The sequence below is a fragment of the Ambystoma mexicanum genome, chromosome 3q (assembly GCF_040938575.1).
Source record: "Ambystoma mexicanum isolate Mex_15411 chromosome 3q, UKY_AmexF1_1, whole genome shotgun sequence".
In the NCBI taxonomy this organism is placed as follows: domain Eukaryota; kingdom Metazoa; phylum Chordata; class Amphibia; order Caudata; family Ambystomatidae; genus Ambystoma; species Ambystoma mexicanum.
The window spans coordinates 92,238,527-92,266,517 of record NC_090926.1 but is presented as its reverse complement, the minus strand read 5'-3'; the positions used below and the strand labels follow the sequence as shown (position 1 = coordinate 92,266,517).

Here is a 27,991-nt window from a genome sequence, read left to right as displayed (position 1 = left end):
TGCATTTTTCCCCACTGCCCCCAAAGCCTTCCTCAACACTCCCACCACTTGGGCCACTGACACTACCGCCCCATCCTCATGCTGGAAAACCAACCCCGATCTCCCCCCACATAACTCCTCCCAAACCAAACCTGTCCTAACCAGGCACAGTTCCTTTCTACCCCACCCAAACAACACCCAACAGCCCCTCCATTTTTGATCCATCTTTGACCTCCTAATCTTAATATCCAAACCTTACTCCGATAAATAAATATCCTCCCACTGTAGACCACCTTCCCCTACTTGCCCCCCCACAGTTTGGACACCATGAATGCCCCAAAAAACAACATGCCGAAAACATGACCCTCTCCCAAGCCGACCAGCAAACCCCATCCAAAGCCCGGCATAATCTGACCAACAAAGCCGCCGAGACTGGCCTCCTGCTTTCCTTCTCCCTCCTATTCTCCCTCGCCCAGCCCTCTAACATCCTGCTTGCCATTTCCCCGGCACTGGGCTGAAAGCCCCAAAACCACTTCTCATAGAAAGCAATGCCTGCCAGCTTCCAGGATATTGTTGTTTTCGACCATCCTTTGTCCATGCACCCTAATAGGAAATTGACCACATCCTCCCTACCCTTCGAGCTACGCTTGCCCCCTTTTATGAATTCAAGCCATGCCCTCCTGTATGCCGCCCTATATGTCAGGGCCAGCGAACCCTCCACTAAAGACAGCGCTCTCAACTTACTATCTTCCACAGCTCTTCCGGGATCTGCTGCCCCCTCTGCACCGCTCCTGGTGCCAGTCCACGGAATCTCTGCCATTGAAAACGAGAAAATGCATCAGCAATGCCATTATCCTTCCCTGGCACATGAACACCTTAAACAGCACATTCACACCCAGCCCTCTAACATCCTGCTTGCCATTTCCCCGGCACTGGGCTGAAAGCCCCAAAACCACTTCTCATAGAAAGCAATGCCTGCCAGCTGCCCGGATATTGTTGTTTTCGACCATCCTTTGTCCATGCACCCTAATAGGAAATTGACCACATCCTCCCTACCCTTCGAGCTACGCTTGCCCCCTTTTATGAATTCAAGCCATGCCCTCCTGTATGCCGCCCTATATGTCAGGGCCAGCGAACCCTCCACTAAAGACAGCGCTCTCAATTTACTATCTTCCACAGCTCTTCCGGGATCCGCTGCCCCCTCTGCACCGCTCCTGGTGCCAGTCCACGGAATCTCTGCCATTGAAAACGAGAAAATGCATCAGCAATGCCATTATCCTTCCCTGGCACATGAACACCTTAAACACCACATTCAATTCCATACAGCGCAACACAAACTCCCTCATTAACCTCGCCACCCTCTGTCCCTTTGCCAACTGCCCGTTCACCACATTAACCATGCATTCATTGTCAATATTGAAATTCACTTTCCTGTTCTTCAATTCCTTTCCCCACAATTCCATTGCAACCAACAAAAGCAAAAATTCCAGAAATGCTATGCTTCTCCCTTACTTCCGCCTTCACGACGGCCACTTTTCTATGCACCATCTGCCCCCCCAGAAAACTCCAAATCCCCCCATGCCTGCTGCATCTGAAAATATCTGCACTTCCCGTGACACAGGATCCCCCTCGAGCCACATGGAAACCCTGTTAAAACAAACCCTCGAGAAAACGCAGCCAAATCCTACAATCTTCCCGCACCAACCCTGACACCCTTACCCGATGATGTGGGCACTTCGCTCCCGCCATAGACCGCGCCATGTTCCTACAAAAAGTGCACCCAGGGGCTACTACCCTGCATCCAAAATTCAAATTCCCTACTAGCCTCTGCATCTCCACTAATGTCATCTTCTGTGCACCTATCGCCTTTTCCAGCAAACCTACCAGCCTGATCACCTTATTGTGTGCCAAGCGTGAGGTCATGGCCACTGAATCCAATTCAATCCCTAAAAAGGTCAGCACCATTGCCGGTCCCTCCGTATTGTCCTCCGCCAACGGCATCTCCAACTCCTGCATCAGAGCCTGAAAAATCCCTAGCATCTTCCTGCATTCCAGTTCTTCGACACGCCCCACAAATGAACAGGAAATTATCTAGGTAATGTAATATAACTTCAGCACCCGAGCTATATGTAAAGATCCACTGCAAGAAAGAACTAAAGCGCTCAAACAAGGCACAAGAAATTGCGCAACCCATAGGCAAGGCCTTGTCTATGTAAATGCGGTCCTCAAATTGCATTCCCAGCAGCCAAAAATCCTCCAGGTGCACCGGCAGCAACCTAAACGCTGCCTTGATGTTGCACTTGGCCATGAACGCCCCGCAACCGGCCTTCCTCACCAGACCCACCGCCTGATCCATGCTCGCGTATGACACCCCACACTCCTCCAGGGCAATACAATTGTTTACTGACATGCCCTCTGGCCACGATAAATGATGTATTAATCTTTATTCCCCTGGCAGCTTCTTGGACACTACCCCCAATGGGGACACTACCAAGTCACCCGGCAAATATGCAAATGGCCCTACCACTCTCCCCGCAGCTATCTCCTTGCGCAATATTTCCCTTAACACTTCAACATTTTCCTTAGCCGATTTCAAATTATCCACACAACGACGCACCCTTGGACCATGATAACCCAACTTGAAACCCCCACGAAAACCCTCTCCCAAAATCTTCACCCCCTCACTGTTCGGGTAAAAACTAAGCCACTTCTCCAGAACCTCCACCTTAACTGGAGTCAACAGTCCCCACAACCCCTCGACCTGCTCCTCGCCCTCTCCCTCTGTCCCCCTGCTGGAAGCACTGTGTGATCGGGTGCTGCCCTGCACATCTGCTGCACTTGTGTCTGAATCTACACACTGTCCTTGTGCAACCCTCTTTGTTGAAGGCCCAGCATGCTGCTGAGGGCTGACCTCTGCCTCCTCCCCCCACCCCTCCAGGGGCGGGGCGACCAAGAAAGGGCCAGTAAGGCATGGGTAAGCCGCTTGCCGTGTGTAACGTTGGAGCTGGCCTCGTCCGAGCCATCCATTGCAACCAGAGATCCATGTCAATCTCCCCCCAGACCACCTGGCTGTCCTCTGCCATCCTTGCCCTGAACTCCTCATCATAATGCACCCACGTTAAACCCCCAAAACTTTTGAATGCCTTCCATATACTTCAATAGTGCCACACACCTCTCTGGGAATTTCTCTCAGTAGACGCCAGCCTAGATAATAAAAGCTGATATCCAATTTCCAATCGTCACCTGTGCCTTTGGACAAAAGACCAACTCCCTCTCCTCCTCCTTTGACCCCTCCTTCGCTCTCACCTCCCTATGTAGTAGCTTGAACACGTCCACAAAATTCCCTGCCCATATCTTATCCTTTGTTGACCCCATCAAATTCGCGCCCAGTGGCTTCGTAATGCCCATGCATGTCAACTTTTTATCCTTTCCCGTACCCTCCGCAACCTTCTATTTTGGGGCCTGTACCTCCGTGCCACAGGCTCATCCTCCTTGTTCATCTGCAACGCCACCGAGGATACCCTCCTTTGCATTGCCATGGCCCCCATGGCCCGCAAGCCCTTCTCACCCCCATCCCCTGCACCCCTACCCCTTCCCTTCCTGCCCCCCACCTTGTGCCCCCCTGCACCAAGCCACTGACCATTCCCCTTCCTGCTCACCTCTTTCTGCCCTGCCATCGCCCATCCGCAGCCTGGCCTCCACGCCAACACTCCTCATTTGCCTCCTCACTAGGCTCGTGTTGCTGGGACAAAACATGTCAACAGCCTCACCCAACCAGTCTCCCCCCGACCCCATGAACCCCAGCCCCCCAGCTCGTGGCTTTCCCCTTCCCACCTTGAACCCCTTCTCACCCTTTCCCTTCTCCTTACAATACTGTTCCCCTCATCCTCCCCCTGTCCCACATACTCCTCCTCCCCTCCATCATCCCCTATGTAATACCATGGCTGTTGCGAGCACATGTTCGGCCAGGCAGCTCCTCCTCATGTGAGCCCGCTCCATTGACGTCTTCTCGGCAGGGCCGTGGGAAGCCCTGCCTGCTCCTCCTTTCTCGGACGAGGGGTCCTCACCTCCACCCTTTGGTCCACCGTGCTAGGGGCCATGCTACGCCCTCTAGTCTGATCTCAAAAGTCCTGCAGAGGGGGCGCTCTTAAGCCCTCCCCTGTCCCTACCTCCGGAACCGCAGGGGCCATATTATACCCTCTGCCTGAAATTCTCCTAGCCAGTGAGTCCATTCCACATCTCTTCCTTTCCTCACTATGTGTTGTTGACCGCTCCCTCCTCCTACCCCCTGCTCTCTTCTGCAGGTATTTACCCTCCTTACCCCTCCGCACCGCCACCTCTCTCTGGTGCCCGGCCCCCCTGCCCGCACCCCGCACCTGCCTTGCACTCTCTTGCAATCCCTCCCCCCAGAGTCCAACGCCGGCTCTATTTCCCCAACACCCTGCCTGACCCTTCAACCCCCCATGGACGCTCTCCTGGTAATCTCCCACCTACTCCCCCTAGCCCCATTATCCCAAACCTCCCCTCTCGCGGCCTGGGGGCTGCAAGCCACAACTGCAGCAAGAGCCCCATCCGCTGCAGCTCTCCGCTGTGGCCTTCACACACCGTCCTCCTTTTCCCCCATAACCTCGCCCACCGCCACCTCAAGCTGTGCTTTGGTTGCCCTGCTGATAATATCCAGGGCCTCCCGCAATGCCTGTGCATCGACCAACCCCTTCTTCTTTGCCCCTTGCCCCACCATCCTGCAGCAGCACTGCTTCAAATGCGAGAACTGCCCTAGTGCTCCTCAAAATAAATGGTGGCCCGAGCCAATTCCTCCCTGCGTGCCCTGCTGGTGAGGGAAAGAAACAGGCTTCTTAACTGAAACCCAAGAAACCCAAGCATTCCCCTGTACCAATAGCTGCACCACCTAAAATATTCTACTCAAAATACCGTATTCACTGCCTAAATTATTGCGTTCTATTATACACCTTGCCCGAGCACTGCTGACTGCTCAGGCCCTCTGTGACTGCCACGCCCCCTGGCAGCGACGAGGAGTCACCACGCTCAGCAAGACGCGGGGTCCAAACACCAGCACGCCCACGCCTAGCCCGCTCTGGTACCGGCAGCCGCTCCCAACCCCCACGTCCCTGCGATGAGCTAACAAGGCCGCGTTGGCACTCCCCCTGGCTAAACCCACTTGGACAGCCCATCGGCTGGGCAGCCGCACACAACGGTAAGGAGGGGTGTACCTTATTTACGGTACACCTGGCTATCTTTTATTTTCTTATTTTTTATAAATATAAGCTCCTAGCTATGCCTAGCCGACCACCAGAAACTATGCACTACCAAACCCCTACCTCATCTCCTCTAACCGCCACAACTATGGGCCCACGCAGGGAAGGCTTGGGAATAGACAACAGGACAAACGCTCGTCCTCAACCGTCGCCTGCTCCCAAACCTTCCCTGCCCCCTTAAATACCACCGGCGGCGCACTATGCTCATGCCAGCTCGCTGGCCTGTGCAGCACCCAAAACAACACCGAAGTAAGTTTACTGTAAAAAGTACCATGTTATACATTATTTTTTTTTTTTTAAACTGCTGAGGTGTAAACACCCTCAAGTGCTTCTTGGGCTTTAGGGGGTTCTCCTAAACCAGTCTCGATTGCATTCACTTATTACTGAGAAATATGTAAAACACAAACTGTAAATACTTTATACATACTAGAGCACTGACTAAAGTTTAAACATTCTACATGCGGTGTAAGGTTACTCATGTATTGGTATCTTGGTCCGAAGATTGGGTGTGTGCAGCAATATTGTGTATTCTGCTCCTGCAACAAGAATGGACCTTTACTTCCCAGTAAGAAATTGGCATGAAGGGAACAACATTGGCAAGAACTCTTTGTTTTCCAGATGATTACAGTAGCCACTCTGATTGACCTACAAGAGAGGCCTTTCTGTACTTTCAAGGTTAACGGAAACCTCCGTGCAAGGCCCTTCGAGTGGCTGAAACATTCCTGCCCTTCTGATTGTGTGGAATGCAGAGTGTTCCATCCAATAATCTTGCCAATGGGAGGATGACATCTTGATGACGCTGTTCTCTGCCCGGCTGGTCTGAATAGCAGCACAGAGGAATGTTGTCCTGTTCCCTAATCATGCCATTCTGCCAACTTTTGGCAACACAGCCATTCATCACCAGTGGAATACATCGGCTGTTCATGTCTCTGAGATTTGCAGTTAATGATATGGTGAGCAATGTAAGTGGTGCTGGCCTCCAGACGATCTCTGCCTGAAGTGCTGTTTTTCCGCTCACCTATAAAGATGGCTACTCAATCATCAAGGAAGACATTTGTTATTATTTCTTTTCTCTCCTAACTCGATTTTCTCTGAGCATGTTTAGCTGTAAGGATTTATTCCAGTTCTGTTTCTTCTCACAACATTCCTTTTGGGTGCCAGCCGATATTCCCTCCAGCCAAGACCATCACAGTGAAATAGGCAATGCAAGATCAGGCTTAGACCAACTACCGACGCCGCGGAATGCGTTATGTTTAATGCATAGTTCAACTGACAGGTTGATGAACTCCACTCACTACCCCCTGCATCAAGGAAAGATGTGTTCCTAGAAAAGTGAGTCATGGGACCTCTGTTCTCAACACCTTATTAAGTTTTCTTGCATGTACCCCTGCTCTAGAATTGCCCCAACATGTTTCACACTGGAGAGATCGTCTTAACTGCTGAGCTTTAATCAACTCTATGCAAAAAAAGACCGGCATACTCATCCTTAGGACGTCTGATAAGATTCTAACAGTAGAGAAAGTTTGGTGCCCAGTCAATTTACCAAAGCAAATTTCAGAGTGGTACATTTCAATGCAATCAAAATACTGAAAAATACCGAAAATATAGAGTAGTGGGGCAAGGGGTTAAAATGGGTTGGGATGGGATTGGGGTGGGTTTATAAGGATAGAAAAATTGGGGATTTTGAGGGGGACCCCCCCAAATAAAAAAAAGAAAATTCAGTATTTTTTCCGTATTTTGGTTGCAGTGAAATGTACCACTCTGAAATTTGCTTCAGTAATATCAAATATAACCAATTAACATACTGGTGGTTTTGCTCAAAATGTGTTTTATGTAAAGAATAAAATAATTGGAATTGTGGGGGAGACAGTTATATCCCCTTGATCTTGCTAGTTGATAATACAATGGTTCTAGGATCTGCACATGTGACTGAGAATTGTGATACAGATTTCAAGATATATCACACTGCCATTAAGTATTCAGTTGATGAACTGTGAGGCCTTGCTTGTATGTGATTAGCCCGAGTAAGAGGGAATATTAAAGTAATAGTTTACTATCTGCAGATTGCTCTATCACACTGGGATCGAACCATCAAATTGATTACAATCTATTGCTATTTATTCTTGGAGTCATGGACACCAGAATGGGGTTTCTTTTCTTATTAGCGGCAAGCTGTGAATTGGGTGCCACGAGGTTATACAGGAACTACTTTAGGAAATTAAGAGCCCAACATTTCCAGGAACATTGACGCAAACACATGCAATGACTGAAGTAGAGTTAAGACTTAGAGCCTTCTGAGGACTGTGCCGCAACATTAAATGTGCAGGCCACTTGTTGTTGCTGGTGTTGTAAGATGCCTACTCACAACTCCTTGCCGATTCAGAACGATCAGCCTCTCATTGCTTAAATGAGAACTATTGTGAAGTGGACACGCAATTCAACAGGTCAACGATGGCCAGCATTGGAGGTTTTCATGAAACATACAAAACATGCTGCGGAAGCCACGCAAGGGGACAAAGTGAACATTGCTGCGTCGACGCATCTCTGTTGTTGCTGTGAAATCTGAATTGCAGTGCGTTTTCACTCGTGTTTATGTAAGTACTATATTTTTTGAGTGACGATCCCAAAACCAAACTCTGTTTGTTAAACAAAACCATACTCTTGAGTTTCAGTAGTGGCCATTCTCAGTTGATGCTGCTTGACTCCAGATTATCCATCTGAGTACCAACAAGCTTTCAGCAGCACAGATATTTGTGGCTTAACACAGTCGTGGCCGGATCTAGAGCAAACACGTGTTCCACTGTTCTTGAGTTGATGACTAGTGTAGGTATATCTGCAACTTACACTGCATCTGGAGAGGTAATGTTGAGGAGACATGTGAAAGTTTACGACCTTTGGACTGGCATGGAAATACAATTCAGTTGACCGCAATTAGTTTGGTTGTGTCAAATTAATAGAGGTTGCACACACACGCACACTTCCAAGAACCACAGAGGGCTAGATTTACAACCCCCTTTTCATTGGGATTGCACCATTGTAAAATGCTTTTGTAAATCAGGCCCACACTGTTTTTATGCGAGTGGCCTAAGATATTTTTGAGGACGGCTTTAATTGTAGAAAATGGTAAACTCAAGAAGCAAAATCATTTCAAAGCAAGAAGATTGAGAAACTGAGAAACACATGTTTTGCAGGAAATCTCACTCAACAGAAGCAGGGCAAATAGTCCAAGGAAAAGACATAACTTTTTAATAGCAAAGAAGCAGGTACAACTAAAATACTAGTGCCTGATACATGGGAACAGATGACAATAGGATTCAGGCAGTGCGATTCCGAAGAATAACATGGGGCACCCAGAAGGAATTGATTAATTTGCGTTTATTGGCATTTCTTCAGGTTAAACATCAAGCCCATATTTCTGAAACGTTATGATGGTGTAGTGAATTTTTCACCTCAGTGCAAATATTCTTACAGTGCAAAAATTTACTCAGCTGATGCATATTTGCATGGGACACATGTTCTGCACTTCTGGAACTAATTGCACTGTATTGCACGCCTTGGCGTCTTGTTGCTTTGCACTTGGTTTTGAGGATTACCAACAAATCTGCACTCTTTAACGCAACCCAACAACACTCTATATGGGGTCCAGTGCAGGGATACAGCTTGGGTTCCAGCTGTTACACAGTCTGGGGTTTTGGGCCTACAGCAGGGGCCAACAATGCCCTCCATGTGGACTGGATGGGGTGTGTCCACGGTAGAGGGCCGGGGGGCACTGACACAAGGAGCTTTTTTCATTTTTAGGTTTAATGGCCCCTTGTGGTTTAATCATGTGTTTACTTGTTATGCATATGTAACATCCACTAGACCTCCCAAGAGTTTTTGGGCAATGATATGGTTGAGTTTTCTTTTTCTCTTCAATACAGGCAGTGAAGTTGCACAAGTTTCTTCTGTTGGAACTTTACAGAGTCTGATGTCTGGCAATATCCTTAACATTCATTATTCTTTGTCAACATTTGTAATAACATCTTCAATGTAAAATATTACAAAATATGATTGATTGAAACACACACAGACGCCGTACTTTAAATGTGAGTACATTCAGCACACTTTTAAGGTAATCTCAGTCACTAAACAAAACATTAACAACCCCAGGATTTCTTTGAGTGGAGGATTCATTGAAAGATCATGGCATTGGTGCATGTGATATTTTTAACCAATTCTTTAACATACATAGGGCCTCATTACAAGTACGCTGGTGTGGTAAAAAACAACGAAAGCAGAGTGATTATTCCATTATCACCGCATTGCCACACCACTGTACTACAATTTGGGCTTTGAAGTGGAGGATTTACCTCCAGCAAAAACAGGAGTTACATATGCTGATTTGCAGTGAAAAATCTGAAAAATCCACGGAATTACCACAGGCAAAGAATTACTGCTGTCGGTAATTCTGCTGACCTCCCCATGGACTCCTATGGACTCCAATAAATGGGGACTAACACCGCCTACCACAACTTGCAATCTGGCAGTACATCTGCTGGACCAAGTGGTGGCAATGGTAAATCCATTGGGAGGTATTTTGGCATATTTGTAATAAGGCCCATAGTGTTTATCAGAAATGATGTTGCATGTCAATGAGATTTATGGCTCACAAGAGAAATTGCAAGAGACAATTGATTGATGAGTCAAACCTACGCAGTGTGCAACTCTGGCACATGGTGCTGTAATGATTTGAAACTGCTTGGAACACCTCCTCGGATGACTTCGTCACTCATTGTAGCAGACAATGCCTATCAAAGCTGACTATTTCTTATCAGAAAACGTTGGCACTTTAATTATCAGGTTTCCCAATGAGAATGCCACTTTGTCCTTTTCGAATTGTGTGTTGAGCGGGTATGCACCAATGTACGTATACAGAATTACACGCTGCCTTGCTTTCAAAGTGATGCAGGGATTTATATGAATTTACCTTTGATTTCCAGGTCAGCTTTTTGTAAGGTGTGGGTAGCTAAAGTTAAGGGGGTCTGCCTGCGGAAATCACCAGTGGCCCCAATGATACGTAAGATGCTGAAAGGAGGTACATTTCTGTTTTATTGTTTTATTTTTGTTTTTAATGTACTTCTTCCGTGGAGTCTTGAACTATTGGATTTAAGTGCACGACTAATGTTTAATAAGACAGTAGTGTGTAATGTAGGGGAATGTAGTTCAATAATGTTAACACTTGTATGTGAAGGAAGCCTCAACAGAAAGTCCCACTTTGCCAGTTATAGGGCAGAGGTAATGGGGGAACATGCTACACCTCAGCCGTCTTCTAATGATAGGAGATTGGTTTTCCTAGCCTCAGTTCTTCAGATATCTCTGAAACCTTAACCTCCCCATATGAGTCTTCACTCACTGTCACCAAACAATTCCCACCACTGCTGATAGTGTCTCAAAGATTATCAGAACATATTGGCACGTTTAGGTCCACTAAGGTTTGTTGTGTGGCTGCTTCTTTGACACTCCTGAAATGTCTATGGCCCCCTACATGTTTCATTGTATACTTTGCCCGCATATTATCCTCTATTGATGCCCAAACCAAAATAGTGTACCAAAGTATGTAGATCGCAATAAATACTCTGATTTACTGGCTGGCTTTCAAACATTTTGCATGGTTTGAAATGGTTTGTGTTCAATTTCCAGGTAAGGGCTCACACATGCCCCAGAGGAAACGAGTAAAGCACATGTGTTTTAATGGGAGAACAGGACACTGTGATTGAGATCGACCAAGACGAGTGATGCTACTAGTGGCAACAAGAACAGTTGCTGCTTGTGGCTAGGCAGTGCTACAGGCCTAAGCATGTTCAACTTTGGAGATAGTGTACATCAATTACAAGAAAGACAGTGGACTTGTCAAGTGTTTTATTTGTTTTCTAGTTTGGAGACTTAGTACATTGGATAAAGTGTTCAATTAATATTAACGACATGGAGCGCATGTTGCTCATGAGTGTAATTGGACAGTGGGAACCTGGTACTTTGGCACTCAGGCGTAGCCAGGTCCCTGTCACCAAAACTTCATCATTTGCACTGGAGGGTGAAAATGTAAAGGGCAAAATGCAGCATACAAACAGTGCAAAGTGAGTAAACGCTGCCTGGTATTTACTTTTCATGATGAGAGCTGATTGCCATGCTCGAATGACAATCAGTGCTCACAATTGAAATGAAAGCCTCCCTGACATGCTCACATGTTGGGAGGGTTTCATTTCAACTGGAAACACTGTTCCCAGATGTTCAAGTGAGTTGTATTTCCAAGTTGAAATGAAACCCTCCTCGACATGCTTTAATTGTACATTGTACATGCTCCATGTAGTGCTCGTGAGGCAGGAAGCTTGTACAATGGATCCCTATGGTGTCCAACTTTTTTTTGCTGGACTATTTGTATTTCGTAGAGGAAGCAAGGCAGCGGAAATGTATGTGAATGAAAATGAGCCGTGGCATTAATGGAAGGCATTGATGTTACGGCTCAATTGAACACGAGCCCCAAAGTGTGAACAGCACAAACAAACGAGTGCTGCATACTCTCCAATGCTGATCATGCAGCATTGAGAGAATTAGACGATCGTCGGCCTCGACACATCAACAACCTTGATGTATCAAGTGGCATTGTGTGCTGAACGCTAGTATGAGTGCGGCACTGTTTGTACCATGGACTGTCCAAAACAATAAGCGTTGGTGTGTATCGTCAACAAAGATATGAAGTATAGCATTACGTAAACTACCAATACCGGGAAAAGTGTTCCATCTGATGAAGAATGCACGTGACAATATCAGTCAAGTAGATGGCTTGCAGTTGAAGTGATCTATAAATAAAAAATTACAATAACAATCCTATGAATGTGGGGAGATTGGAAGATGGTGTTAAAATCTGAGATACAGTCGCTATGAACATTACATTTGTTAAGGCACGCTAGTGCTCCACAAATTATAAATTGGAGTGTAAACAACGTACACACATATAATTGGGCAGTTATGAGTGATGCTATTTGAATACTGATGGTTGGGATCATTGGGTTTTCCAAGTAGATAACCCCTGAAGAAGTTCTGTATAATATGTATGGCGAAGGAACAAAACATGTTGGGTTATTATTATGTCAAGAGGGTAATTAAAGCCATGATCTCATTTAATAAGTTATTGAGATAAAGGATAATGTGATACCCATCCTGTCCAGGTATTACACAATACTTAGATTGTTTCACAGTGGTGATCAAATTGTGCATGTTTTAATATAGGAATTCATGGGATTGTATATATTTGTATATTGCGTTAGACAATTGTTTTTAAAGAAAATATGGAATTTAAAAAAAGTGTTCAAGAATTGATTTGTTCTCATAAACTCTTCTCTTATCAAAATGTACTATGTATGATATTCTATAATAGTACTTTAATGTCAAAATTAATTCTATGTGGTACTGTTGCACTAAATAAACATTCTTTTTGGTCCACAAGCTCACTTATGTTTAATTGAACAAACTATAAAGGAATAGTAAAACTGATCTACATATGTTTGGAGGTATGAATGGGCCAGCTGTGTGTTTATAAGATGTTACTATAGGGGTGACCCATTAAGTGTATTATACAGCAGAGTCTGTGTAATAGTTGTGGTTCAGCACAAGCAAGAGCACACAAAAATTATTTGACGAAAAACAGTAAAGTCCCCCTAGAAATACCTAATTCTAAAAAGAGTGAGTGATTTCAGAGAGCATCTGGGAATCTTATCAAGGGAAGGAACATAGGGTGGGATTAAGCAGCACCCCACACACACCAACTGCATTTGTGCGTGTATGATGTATCACAATACTGCCGTAAGGTCTATCAGTCTGTGTGCATTTCTTCATGAAACCTGTTTTGAATTTTGGATGACGCTTTTGTTACACTGCAAATGGGACCCAAACATAATGATACAACTGTAAAAAATGATTTGCAATTGATCTTGAGATGGCATTGGCTGCTTGACTAACTCTGTGGCTACTCTTTTTTGCAGAGTTCTGGTCAACTGTTTCTGTCATACGTTTCCTGGATATCTTAACACCAGAGTATCTGATTGTGCTTGCTGGTTCTCAGATCAATACACAGACTAGAAATGTAGTCAATGTGCGGAGTATATAGGGAATCAACAAATAAATCAATGTTGGGGTTTTGGGGGTAGGTGAAAATTATGAATCATAGAGGGGAGTTTGGGAGGGGTCTGCCAGAAAAAACAAAGAAACAAATTTGTTATTTTGTCTTATAGGTATTTTCGATTCTTAAAAAGGAATCTGTTTTTTTGTGATTTGTTAAAATCACATGTAACCGATTCCAACTACTGTTTTGTACAGCATATTCCCAGTCATTTACTATGTGCATCCTTTAATTGCCTGAATCTATGTGCACTTATAATTAGTGTTATTGTGTGCTTGCGTGGGCTATGATTTTTTTTTTTTTAACAAACACTCCTGTTTTTTTAAGTATTTGCATTGTGTACAATGTTTTAGCAAACACTACGGTGTATGTCTTGTTAGTTAGTAAATACTTTCATTATGTTTTCATTCACAAACTGTTTCCTTTTATTTTTTGACTAGCGCTACCACCCGATGTTACCTGGGTCTGTAGCTGACATGCATGTGGGGGTCTGTTATAGTCTTGTGTTTGATTTATTTTGTCATACCTTCCTATTTTTTAAAAACCACAAAATCGGATATCTCCCGATATTGCCTATACTGATAGCACAGGACCCTGCTCCACCCCTGTGCAAGGCGAATGGTTGAGGTTGGTCAAATATCACTATCGCCAGTACACCCCAGACTGGTATCCCGAACTTGTGTTCAAACATCCTTTTCTTGGAAAAGTCGCAAAGTCGGCAATCTCCTGAAATCGCCTATACTGATAGCACAGGGCCGGACCCAGCCCTGAGCGGGGAAAATGGGTGGGGTTGGTCAGATTTCACTATCACAGGTACACCCCAGACTGGGGCGCTGCCTATCTCGGGCCACATTTTAAGCCCACAAACTGTTGTGGGACTGGAGCCAACCCGTACATACAAACACAGTTTCCCAAATATATATATAGATGCCTACACAAAATAACATTTTGATTCAGAAAAAGTGGGCACCATGGTTTTGTTTTCTGATGACTTTGTGCTCTGAATTTGGATGACCGGCAACCTGATGATTGGTACCACACATCTCCAGTCCTATACTCTGTCAAGGACCCAAAGAAACACTGCCTAGAGCAATGAGGCTGCTCAAGTGCTGAGACATGTCTCTTGCTTCAAAATATCTATTCAACAGGAGTTAGGGAACTTATACTAGAATCCTGGGTAGACAGATGATTCTATTAGGCCCATGTAACCATAGAAATAGGGCTTGGTTGCATTCAAGGCAGCCATCAGCGATCTTCATTGATTTTGCGTGAATATAAGCATAGAGTTCAGACTCATCCTCAAGGTTTTTTTAAAGCTTTGAATGGTACTGGTTTCGAGCATCTGCAGGACAAGTTATCTGCCTAGACCTGTTGCCACCTGTAATGCAGGACATACTGACATGTAGGGCCCACCTGCATAACACCCTAAGTGAGACATGTTTGAATGCAACTCCTTCAGTCTGATTCATCAAGTCCAGTAATCACATGCATTTCAAGTACCCTGCACTGCAGAATTAATAAAAACATGTGTTTTCTTTTGTTTGCCATTACCTTATCTTATCTGTCAAATGTTTGTTTTAATCTACAGTTGTTGACATTTTGTAAAATATTATGATGGCCCTCTGAAACATGCACAAATATATTTCTGGAAAATGTAAAATGTTAAATGAAATACTGAAACACTTTCCAAACTAAGACCCTACCTAGCCAACCCCCTTAGAGGATGTCCGATTTTTGACACCTCAAATTTTCTTCATGGGTCATACATTCAAGGTGTTATTTGAAGTGTGTCAGTTTACCTTTGTATAAAATGTTGAAATGGTATTGAATAAATACACGTTTATGCTATATTATATTGAACGGATTATAAACATCGTATTGAAACCTATGGCCACAGTGTTTTCTCCAATGAAACACCAGTAGTCCTGGCCCATGAGTCTGGAGGCAGGGTCGATCAGTGCATGGTTGGCAGTGGAGCAGATTTTATAGCTGGGTGTGTGTATGGCACCGTTTTGCTTTACATGTACACGTTGCAGTTATAAGATCAAGGTTATAACAGAGCGTGAAGAAAGCAAGATTTAGATGTACAGAAATGTAGAAAACAACTCATTCCCTTCTAGATGTTAAAACCGCGAGACATTGGAAAGAGGTGGAGCTGTGATAATGGGCCAGTTCGAAAAATGTGTGATTTCACATGATAGTAAATAGCTTATGAAGAAGTAGAAATGCTTATAAAACCAGTATGCATCTTCAATCTACTTAGGCCATCTACTGGGGTAGGTGTTTATCAACGTTAGTCGACAGTGCCTTGACCATCTAAGCCAAGGCCTCGCACAGTAAATACTAGAGGAATTTATACTGTGAAGCCTACCACATTTAACTTATAGTGAATACGTGTCCACATCTTGTCATGTTCTTAAACATATGCACAGGCACCACTTGGTTTGGAGTCCAGATGGTTGTACTGAACGAATAAGGCAAGACTACACCACAAGCTTGAATGCATTGGGGCAGACATTTAGAATCCTGCTTTGATTGGAGCATGGTGGACATAGTGGCTTTATTAATGTGAAGCCACATTGAAATACTGCTACAAACAGCTGGCATTCGCCAAATAAAACAAAACAATATTTGTATTCATTCTTCACTGGAGTCACATATGTTGCTGACGTTCCTGGGCTAGCCCTTAACAGAAAGTTAATGGACTGCTCAGCAACGTCAACTGAACTAAATTGCCAATTAAAACATGGATTTTGCATCTCGATGTTCCTGCCCACACTACATTTTTTTACATAATAACACCATTGCAGATTGTCCTTGTAGGATCTGTTAAGGCTAAGTTGACTGAGCAGCAGTCAAGCTTTGCGGACCTGAGGTCTGCACTGGTCTCATTTGCAGAGCTATCCATCTGGCGAGAGCACAAAGGCTGGCAAGTGTGGTGATGAACTGTGAGCAGAAAGCCAGGCAGCAATTTGTTTGGCAGGTTGTGGCTTCTTGTGGGAGCAAAATATCACAAGCACTCTTGGAACCGGCAAATGCTGGCTTTTGAGGGATGCTTTTATTTCCTTTAAAAATATAATTTTCATAAAAGGGTGACTGGGAATCGTCTTCAGTGTGGTGTGTGCCATGCCAAAATGCTCCACTCATTAGGACAGCTGCCGCAGACCAAGTGTTGTCAGACCTACGATAAACAGAGAGAAAGGATTCCCATTAACTGACTGTACAGTGCTCTGGTGAATGAATGCCACATTGCGAGTCCATCCTGCGAATCGACCATCTAGTCGGCTTAGAGGGCAGTGTAGCCCTTATACATACATCCACCATCCCCATCAGAGCCTCACCTTTGCAGCAACTACCAGGCTACGAAATCCTTCTTGCCAAACTTGAATCCTCCCCCAAAACCACCATTCACTTACTTCTCCTCTACCACCAACCCTCCCATTCTGGTAATCCAGAAACTGACATCCCCCTTCACATCTCTGCACTCCTCAGGCACAATAACAAATGTATTCTCCTAGGAGATTTCAATCTAGGCCACAATGACCCCTCCACCCTCACATCTACCCTTGAAGAGATGAATTTTACTCAACTAGTCTGCTCTTCAACCCACGAAAAAGGAAGAATTCTCAACTGGATTCTCCCATGCAACACACTCCTCCAGGTTTCCCCCTTTCTCCCCTTCCTTGGTCAGATGACTCATTGATCCCCTTCACCCTCACCACCACCACCAACAAAATGACCCCTACCACCAGCGAACCTCATCACATCACCACCATGCAGACCCGTAAGCTCACAGTCGAGCTGCTGACCCCCTCCATCCTAGCCCCCCTCAAATCAGCCCCTAACAATTCTACCCCTGAAGCCATCCTTGCATCCTACAACTCTGCCTTGCTCTCTGCACTTGAAGAGCATGCACCCTTCAAAACTACCTCCCATAAAAAAAAGAAATCCATAATTTGTACACCGATGACCTAGCCTCCTTCCCGAAAAAGAAATGCGCCCTGGAACACCTCTGGAGAAAAGACCCTACCCATGCCAACAAAGCAACCTTCCAGTGCTCAGCCAGTACCTATAAACTAGCCATCATTGACACTAAAACCAACATCTTCAACAACAGAATCTCAAATGCTTGTTCCGACACCAATTAACTGTTCAAAACTCTTAAAGAGCTTGAAGCCCCAATACCCCCTTCCAACAACTTCCCAAAAAATAAAGCTTTGTGCACTCCCATCCAATCCTCCCTGGACACCAAAACACAGATGCTAAGAGACAAAGCTATTCATAAAAATTCCCTTCCTCCACCCCTGCTGCACACCCCAGGTCAGCACCTCCATATCTACAACCCCTCCTCCCCTGTTTCAATTCTCCACCATCTCCCTTCCTGAAGCGCTCACTACCATTCATCACCTGAAAGCTTCCAATTGTGTTGGCGACACCTGCCCAGCCCACATTTTCAAAATGTGTGCAGAAGCCTTGGCCCCTACCATTGCTACCTTCATCAATTCCTCCTTTTAGTCCAATTCTATTCACACTGCCATCAAAGAAGCATGGGTCACGCCTCTCCTGAAGAAACCCACTCTTGACCCTCCCATCTCTATCAACTATCGCCCCATCACCACTGTTCCATACCTCCTCAAAATCCTGGACCGCACTGCCTACTTGCAATTTCAATTACATCTTGAAAGCCACAATTTACTAGGTTCACGCCAATCTGGCATCAGATCCAGACACAGCACCGAATCTGCCCTCCTTGATCTCAAGATCCAGCTCGACCACATTAGGGATAATGGTGAACTTGCTATCATCCTACTGCTTGACCTCTCTGCAGCTTTCGACCTAGTAGATCACGAAATCCTCTGCAAACACCTCACCACCACCTTCCACCTCGCCCCTTAAGAAACCTTATGGATCAAATCCATTTTATCTGGCCGTTCCTCCAGGGTCTTTGCAGGCTCTGAATCTTTGGACCCCATACCGGTCTCCTACTGTGTCCCACAGGGCTCCTGCCTCTCCCCCACCCTCTATAACAAGTTTACCAAACCCCTCTTTGACCACCTAGACAGCGGCAACATCCCATAAACGAACTTTGCCGAAAATATGCAGGTCTTCCTCAAAATCACTGGAGACTATGGCCTAGACTCTTTCAACATCAATTACGTCTTCAGCATCGTATAGGCCTGGATGGCTACCCATCATCTCTGCTTGAATGATGGAAAAACAGAGCACCTTATTGTGGGCTCCCCTCATGGCCTAAAACTCCTCAGCCCCATCTTCTTTTCCTTTTGCATAGATGGTAATACCATCCCCATCTCCTCCCATGTAAAAACACGAGGCATTTACCAGGACACTGAACAAAATATGCAATAACATGTCAAAGCTATCGCCTCTTCTGTTGCCTACTCTACCAAACTTATAAACCTCTCTAGGAAATTTCTCACCCCCCAACAACTGCTTTACCCTAGCCAGAGCCGTCATAGGCAGAACACTAGACTACTACAATGCTATCCTAGCAGGGACCTTCACCAAAAACATCAACAAACTCCACTGCTCCAAAATAACGCCCTCAGAGAAGTATGGGGTTTGAAGCGTCCCAACCACATCTCCCACATCAGACGGGAGGCACACTGGCCTCCCATCAAAGCCTGCATCGATTTCAAACTCCTTGCCATGACCTATCCCTACTTACACAACACTGTCCCCTTACCTCACCAACCGTATCACCAAGAATCACATCATGCACAGTCTCCGGTCCTCCACCACATCGGCCTTGAACATACCCAGATTTACTAGGAAGGGAGCAGGGGGCTCCTGCTTCACCACCATCACTCCCACAGCAGATCCAAGACAAACCTACCTATGCACTCTTCCATAAGAAAGTAAACACTTCACTGTTCAACAAATATCTGTAAATATCTGGATTGCCTTCCCTACTCTGAACCTGAAGCACAATCTATGATGTAGTGCAACCACCCTATTCTGAATGACTCATGTTCTATGGTGTAATGCAACTACCTTATTCTTTATGACTCACGTGCTATATGTAATGTAATTACCATACTGTTTTCCATCGCATCCCAACTATGTACCCTTAGCGCGGTGATACGTCCGGGTCTAGGCACTAACAGCACATCCAATTAATAAATAAATACATGCCCCCATGACCTCCGACAGCCTAAATTACATTCAACATGAGAATACGAAAGAATTTTGGGAGAAAGGACGCAGAATTTGTCCCGTACAAAAGAACTCAAATCACTGTAAATCGAAAGAGCTGACATGCAACTGGCTAATCACAGTCTCGCACCTTATCAGTCACCCGCACTTCTGTCTGGTGTCGAGTCCTGCTGCGGTATGTGGATCTTCTGCATGTCTGAAGACAGGTCCTCGGCTTGATGTTCTGTGGCTCCTCCAGACTTCCCTCCTAATTAGGAAGGAAACGAGATTGAAAAGGAAGTTAGTGTAAAATACCTATGGGCTTAATGTAAAAAGCTGTGTGTCTACTGGGTTCGACAAGTTAGATTATTTACTTTAATTTCTTTTTGGCAAACAGATATGCAATCTCTGTTGTAGCCTTTGTACCCTTAAAGCCTGTTAAGCATACATGTATTTGAATGTGTTGTTTTTGTATTGGTCTGCGGCTTTGTTAGGGCCAAATAGAATTTACAGGGATTCAAAACATAAATAATATTCTTTGATTTAAAATCATGTGTCATTAAATTGATGGAAACCAGCCGTGATAAGAGGGCTTCCGGGAAAACATGATCATTAAGCTTTCTCCATTGTAAGAATACATGTGAAGTGCAATTGAGCTACTGAACCGTTTTGTATAGACATTTGCATATAAAGAATAGCTAGACCAGTACAATGCTAAAATGGAACAATTGTTGGTGTACAGTTCCGGTTCACAATGTCATTCACATCGTTTATTTTACTCAACACTCCATGTTAATCATATGAAGTATGAAGCAGGCTGGCAATAGTTAGGGACCATTTCATTTCTTAAAACAACTCACAATCTTAAGCATCTAAAAACAGCAGTTGGCTGGCTGGCTGGCTATTGGAGGTGACACAGATTATAGGGAATGGCATCATGATGTCAATCACTTCCAATGTTTATATAATAACCCATTCTAAAATATATACCTTAGCAGCAAGCTACTCAAATTACACCATGGTACTACAAGTTTATGATTAGTTTAGAGGAAACACGTGCTGTTAAGAGAGTCAACACTATATTGTAAGATATAAAGTGGAGTGATGGACACAGGGCATCCTGAAACTCCTAGCAAGCACATCCATGCAGGGTGTTTGCGAAATTTCTATCTGGTGAGGGTGTAAAAGTTCTAGCTTTTTTGATTTGTATTACATTATACAATGTTCAGGTAATTCCATCTCAGAAAGGGTGATCTGCTAATCAGACCCCCTTTTCTGAAAGCTCCATGTCAAAAGTGTAGTGAACACGTGTGCTTTTCTGCATCAGCCTCCTGATCGGCAACTTCTGCTCTTCAGAAAAAACAGAGCAGGTCCAAAGTTCGCAGGGGCCCTGTTTGACAGCTTTGGTGATAGCAAATTCAACATGGACTGAAGTTGTATTTAATTCTGCACTCTGGCCCAAAACACTAATAATTATGAAGAACTATAGATCTGTTTTGAATTTAATCCCTGGGTTTTGGAATGTTGACTGATAGTTTACACAATTATTAAAGCCACATCAGATTTGTACCATATACATGTCAGGAACAGTGAGCTGAGGCCAGCAATGGAAAGGCTGTGTGGGTTCTAGCCAGAAAGCCTGTCCCTGTCAGCCAGCAGCACACTAGAAGGGCTGAGCCCCTCTTTGAACCTTATAGAGGTTGAGTAAAACCACTCCAGCCCAAGAAACTCTCAGAAGGACGTATTTAGGAACCATACTTCAAAGGGCACACCCACAAAACCAGGGCCAGCCTTACACAAGGGTGTTGCATATGGAAGGGCCTTTAAAGCTGCAGGATTTGGGAGGGGGTGGAGGTCGAACAGTCAGATAGCGGAGAAGTGACTGAAGGAAGGGTTACTCATCTTGGTTTTCATTGAGCTTCTTTTTCCTTATTGTCTCCTATACTTCCTGCAGAGCAAAGCACTTTGGGAATGACACAAGAAGGCAAATGGTTCTTGTCACCTTGCCAGAGATTGGACCCCTTAAAGCAAATGTGCCTTTATCCAATTCCCCATGACCTTTTAGTTTTATAAGAAAACAGTATCCCATTACCTCTATGATTCATTTTAGAGTCCTAATGACGGACAAATTATTGTTCATCCTGTTGGGACTACAGTCATTTCGAAAGCCCTTTTTGCCGGTGGTGAAGACAGATGTTCAAATGCAGAAGCAAGCTCTGCTCCCTACCCATCCCCATGGAACATTGGGGTGACCTGTTGTTGGACCGAGACCTGCACTCTCTGCTAGCTGCACCCTTACCAGGCTCCTCACTGATGGTGATGGACCTCTGCATGTACCAGCAAGGCTCACCAGGGTGGGAGAGAAGAGGAAATTGACCCATCTTCTCTTGGGCCTCTGGAATGGGAATCACAGCACCAGAAGAAGCCAAGCAGCTGGACTCCAGTATTCTGCAACTTCAAACTGTCCTCACATATGAGTGAATCACATTCAAATGTCTTTGAAGCATCAGGACCCATGGTGGGATGTTTGCCACTCAGTTTGAACTTCTTGAAACTGCAGTTGTATATCCAATAGACCATCTTGACACTGCATTACACCAGCAGATCATGTCACCTGTTCTGCTCGAACACCATCTCACTGCTGTGGGCAACTTCGGTCCACTGGATATTTGAACAATGCTTGATCCCCCAAGGTCACAGCATTAAAGACCTTCGTACCTCGACTCAAATCGCTCGAAGAGCAAGTCACCCATTGGCACACCCCAGCGGTAACCATTGTCTTGAACTGGCTTGACCTTTGGATTTACCAATGTGGGCTGAATGAACTGCACTGCTTGAACAACACCTTCAAACCACAAAGGGTTGGAGTTAAGTGGATCGGGACTTGCTGTCTGCTGCGCACCTACTGTTGTTGGATTTGGTTCAGCCTGCAGCCTGGGTCATGGTTCGTCTGGGGACCAACTCCAAGGTTCCCGATTGATTGGATACTTTTTGGGAGGACGAACCTTTGACTGAGTATTGGCGCTGGTTGGATTTGTTTGTCTCTGATTGAATCTGACAGGGATACTCCGCCGAACCCAGCTCCAGACCAGGCTAATTAGCCCAATATGGCGCCCGGACTTGGGAGGACCAGCAATGAACTCTACTCAGAGTCTGCCATTCTACTATCACCTGCCTTGAAAAGACTCAGATTGAAACACGCGTCGGCTGTTTGCACTCACCTATGTTGACCAACTGGCAATAATTGCCACACTGATGTTTTTTGGTTTTGGTATACCAATATGAATAAAAAACCACATGCACCAACAACTCTAAGACTGGACCTTGAATTATAACAAGTAGGCTTAACTGCCAGAACCTTGGACAAACGAATCCAGCACCAATACTCAGTCAAAGGTTCGTCATCCCAAATAGTTTTCAAACCACAAAGGGCTCCACTTTTGATCTGACTCGTCACCAATGTTCTGCCTGGACTGGCATGGCTTGCTACATATGAACCTGTTTAAACCACAAAGACAGCATCTCAAAGCCTGCTTCTTTATTAGGGAACTGCTCAAGAACAGATGTAGGAACCTTTGTGAGGTCTAGCCCCCATGGTCCACTTTTGGGACATTGGAGACTTATAAGCCACCCATTTGCACCTTTTTCTACCAAAACATATCCTTTATGTGAAATTGTTTAAAAGTCTTGCCTTTCAATCCAATGACATTAGCGAGCATGCTTGCTCCATATACTTTCTGTGTTTTCCCTGTTTTTTCCACAGGGGTGGATTTTTATATTCAGTTACTTTTGCAGATTGGTGGGTTTACTTAATGTATACATATTTTCACAGAACCTTGTGTAGAGAACCCTTTATTGTGGGCTGTTGTACTACTGCTGTTTGAGTTGCTATTGGTGTCACATTCACATGCATCTTAAGGGTGTAGGTGTCTCTCAGCCCACGTTACCAGAAAACGATGAAGGAGTTATATTTTGTGACTCTGCCTGTTTCATCTTTATGATTGGGATTACTGTTGGTATATAGCAGTGCGAGGGCTAAATAGGCAATTTAGCCCCTACTCATCCTTGTAACCTTGGAGAGAAGAAATAATGTTGTCACAGGGTTATAGAGCTGAAGTAAGTGACTATCCTGGGTAAGATAATAGCTTCAGTTATTGAAGCATTAGAGCTTGCACCAGAGGGCTCTTTTGAGTGGTATGTGATCACTGTCAATGTTGTGGTCCAGAGAAAAGGTGAGGGCTTCTTATGAGGGTGAAAGTTGCCTAGCACAAACAAAGAGCCAAATATTAAGTGCTCTGATTCTTTAAGAGCTTGTTCATGTAGAAAAAGGGCAGACACATCTAGGGATTCCTGTAAAATACCGTGTCCATGTCTCCTTGATCAGTGCCCAAACTGAACAAATTACAAAGAGATGTTGGAATGCAGTCTGTACAGGTGTTTAGAGCCATCATTTTAAGCATTTGAATTGGCTGAAGAGCTTGAAGTTTTGAGATTTGAGAAGAACAAACAAGATGCAATAAATGTTGTGTATTAATATGGTTAGAGCCTGGATTCCACATTTTTTGATTGTCCAAAAGAGAAGAAAACGTTCTCTGAAATAGAAACGTAACCGTAACAGAGTCCATTTGCTTTCTGGTCCTAAAGCGCTTAGAGACTCCATTTCATAGATATGGATTGGTTGTAGAACTTGAGGCTCGAGAAGAACAAAGGAGAAACACAACATGAAGTACTCTACTATGATTAGAGCCTGGATTCCACACTTTAAGATTGTCTAAAATAAAGAAAATATGCTCTGCTATACCTACCAGAGCAGAGTAACTCTGACTCCTGGTCCTAACCTATCGACACTGTTCATATCTGTGCAACTACACATGTTATTCTGGCTTTTAAATTTTGTGCCGTAAATTAAGTCTTTTTCAACCCATCGTTCACCAAAAAAATCTGTTTTAAAACAGAGAAATCAAGAGTGGCCATAATGTACTTTTGTTAGGCTAGCTCCTAACTGTCCACTAGTGTGCAATGAAATATTGAGCCATGGTGTGGTACATGTCTGGCCAAAATACATTAAATCCTCTCCCCCTCCTTTTACTTCCCCTAGCAGCAGGTAGATTTCAACTGTTTTACCTGAATTATTTAATCTGTTGCCTTAGATTATCCTTCAGTTATTTTCATTACAAGGCATGAGCTTTTGATAGAGTTGTTTAGCCTTTTCATTTAATGGGTTTACAGCTGCTGGTATAGATTCACCTGTCTGCTGGCTCACCTGTCTTGATAGCCCTACGATGAGCATATCGTAAGTTTTACTGTGACAGATTTTAGATTTCTGTACACTTTATTGATTGGCTGTAGGATTTACCATCTAGAAGTCAGAAGAGTAGGATGATTGGAGTATATTCAGCTACATTATTGCTAATATGTGAGACTTCTTGTTTTACTATTCTATTGTAATGATCATCTATTATCTTTACCAGAGAATAAATATACATGGATGCTAAATGAGAGTATTCGTTATGTGTTTTGATTTGAGTGTTAGAGGCAATACATTGCAGGTGCAGATGTGTATTCTTTCAGTGATAAAACTCTGCAGGGATATGATATGATATGGTATTTATAACGCACCTATACACAAGTGATTCAAGACGCGATGAGGCAAGGGGGGAAACAAAGATGGGGACAGACAACGATCCTACTAGGCAAGGTGTCATTCAGATGGCGCAAGTGCATGGGAAGGGGGAAAAGGAGATGTGCGAGGGGGAAGGGAGAGGGAAAAGTGCAGTACATGGTAAAGTGGAATAAATAAGATAAATAACAGCTAGCTGGTGGCAAGTGCAAAGAAGTGCAGGCGTAAGTGCTGGTAGGGGGACTGATGGGGTACAGAAAAGATTAATGACATCCAAGATTAATCATTTACACAAGAGTAATAATTATTGTACCCTAGATGCGCACACATTTGCTTTCCAATTCTAAACCCATCAGGTGCTCTGAGATAGATGTTTCCTTTGTTATGTGTGCACACATTTAACTCTCTCCAGATCCTTGTTTTTGTACAGCAATATTCTCTGTCACAAAACCTGACAGAGCCGCAGGTGGGCATTTTGACCTATGGGGTAGAAGTTAGTCTCTGAAATGGGCTGTGATGAAAATTATGACATATGATGCCTAGCATGGGCAGGATCTCTAGAACAAAGAATCTAGAATCTGAGAAATGTGTTTCCAAAATATGTTTTTAATTTTGTATTTTTTTAATTTAAATCTCCCTCTTTGGTCGCCAGAGCACAGAAAGTGTAGCATAGATTGTATTATCTATATGCACAGGGATCAGAGATCCGGAAAATGGTAAACAGATTACATTACAAAGATATAATGTTTCTTTGAACAAATCACTAGATATTGGTAGAGATTAGTACAGTGATGAAGGGACTTCTGTCACCACAAAAGGAGAACTCCCCAATTCTACAAGACTAGAGAATTGTCCCTTCTAGTCTTGGAAGATTGGAAATGTAGAACTGTATAAAGCACCTGCATCTTCTGGAATTGTGCTCTTGACATGACAGGGCGTACTGTGCAGATCTCGGAGAGGAATCACTAGAGCATGTGCAGGAAAGGATGAGAGGCGTGCTCCGGGACACCACCAGCACAGACAGACAGACTACGAATCAACAGAGCATGCAGTAAAAAGATACTCAGTATTCATGCCTTAAGGCTTAAGCAAAGACGGCGGTTACCCAGCATCCTAGATAGAAATCAGTTCTCATCTCTAACAACCTGGGACTCATTTTGTGAACCAGACCAGAGACCTCCTGTCCTAATATTGGACAAAACCCACCGGCCAGAGACTCATCCAGATTGTGGCCCTATACAAAATATACCACGTTAGTCATGACGCTTCAACTACCCTAGGTGCCTGGCACTTCACCAACCACTTCGTGTTTTCTTTTTAAAACAAATCCCCCAGTCCTGAAGACAGTCCGGTGAAACTGCCAGTAGGTTCCACTACCTCATCCGCTGGTTCTTCCATCTACTCACCGTACCAGAAACACCTGAACTTTGTGTGTGTCGACAAGTTTTCATACTGCCATAACATTAGCAGTATATGTAATCATAATCACCATTGTTGTACTAACCCACCCATGCGTATAATTACTGCATAACTTTGTACAAACTTATTGTTTTTCTTGTGCCAAGGATGGAATACTTTACCTTTCGACTCTTGTAAAGGTTTTTAATTGTGCAAATCTAATAAATCGCATTCTTTAATGTTTGAAAAAGATATCCTTATCTTTTGGTGTTTATGTTATGAGCTAACTGATATGTGCTAAGTTAGCTCCACTGTGACCTTTTTCCTACTGAAAGCGTCAATGACTAGTGTAGCTGTTGACTCCGATTATTTTCCTAATTATTGCCTTACCCTCTGGAGTCAAGCCCCCTTAGAAAAAAAGAGGGTTCCCTGCCTTATCTTATACACATGACAGGGAGTTGTGCATCAATGGGCACAATCCAAAATGGCACACTTACATTTGATCCCACACAAAAATAATCAAGTCTCAAATGTTAAAGTGACAAGCAAAGACAACATTTCATTTAATAAAAGCGGCATAAAACTATAAAAATGCATCACAAAACAGACTGCCAGGAAGCTGGTATGCCATTTAGGACATGGACACAGTTGATAAGAATACTTCGGCATACAGGCAGCTATTGGATGAAATTACAAATGACATGCCATTACTGAGGCTCTTGCTGAATACAAAACAGGAGGGAATTCATTGATAAGCATGCAGCATCAACAGTCACACAAGACAACCCATGCAACATGAACTTCAAGTTACAATCTGATTATTCAGCTAATCAGTTAATCCAATTTTCTAATAGGCATACACTCACAGAAGATTTTTGGATATGGAAACATTTAAGAGCATTCGGATAGATGGAGCATGAAAACTCAAATAGGAATCCATTTTGTTTGCATCAGGACATAAACATTGGTGTGTCAGGTTAAATTCTGTTTTCTGAATCCACAACTTTCTTTTAATAGGGGATGCTATGAACGGTGAATATATCTATCCATATCTCCATCTATTTCTATATTCAGTGAAAGAAACTTTAGTTATGGTGCAGTTAAGTTGATTTAACGCACCAAAATCCTTGAAATTCTGCGGATGTGGGAAGTCAGGACCTGCTAGCACAGCACGTTCCTGTTGATGTCACCCATAATGTTATGTTCCCCATTATGCCATTGTGACTCCCTTCTCTTATAATAATTGTGTGTTCATGGGCTTTGCAACCAGCCCATAATCCTAGCTCCAGCTCATGAATTGGATACTTTAAATACAGGTGTGAAGAGATGCATGGCAAAAGCGTTACATTTTGGAAAGGAGCATCCAGTCATCACAGTTGACCAAGCATTGTACTGTGGACTAATGGAGCT

The 27,991-nt window shown here is 44.1% G+C and overlaps 1 protein-coding gene across 2 annotated transcripts in view; it reads right to left on the bottom strand.

Moving 5' to 3' along the window:
• Nucleotides 1–8,478: 8,478 nt before the first annotated feature.
• Nucleotides 8,479–27,991, bottom strand: part of PPP1R1A (protein phosphatase 1 regulatory inhibitor subunit 1A) — a 542,291-nt gene continuing 522,778 nt past the window's right edge. For both annotated transcript variants that reach the window (XM_069653205.1, XM_069653206.1), the window contains 2 exons: nucleotides 19,715–19,831; nucleotides 8,479–16,591 (listed from right to left, as the gene is read on the bottom strand). In XM_069653205.1, the coding sequence (XP_069509306.1) occupies nucleotides 19,719–19,831 (113 nt within the window). In that variant the 3' untranslated portion in view covers nucleotides 8,479–16,591; nucleotides 19,715–19,718. The remainder of the gene's footprint in view (nucleotides 16,592–19,714; nucleotides 19,832–27,991) is intronic.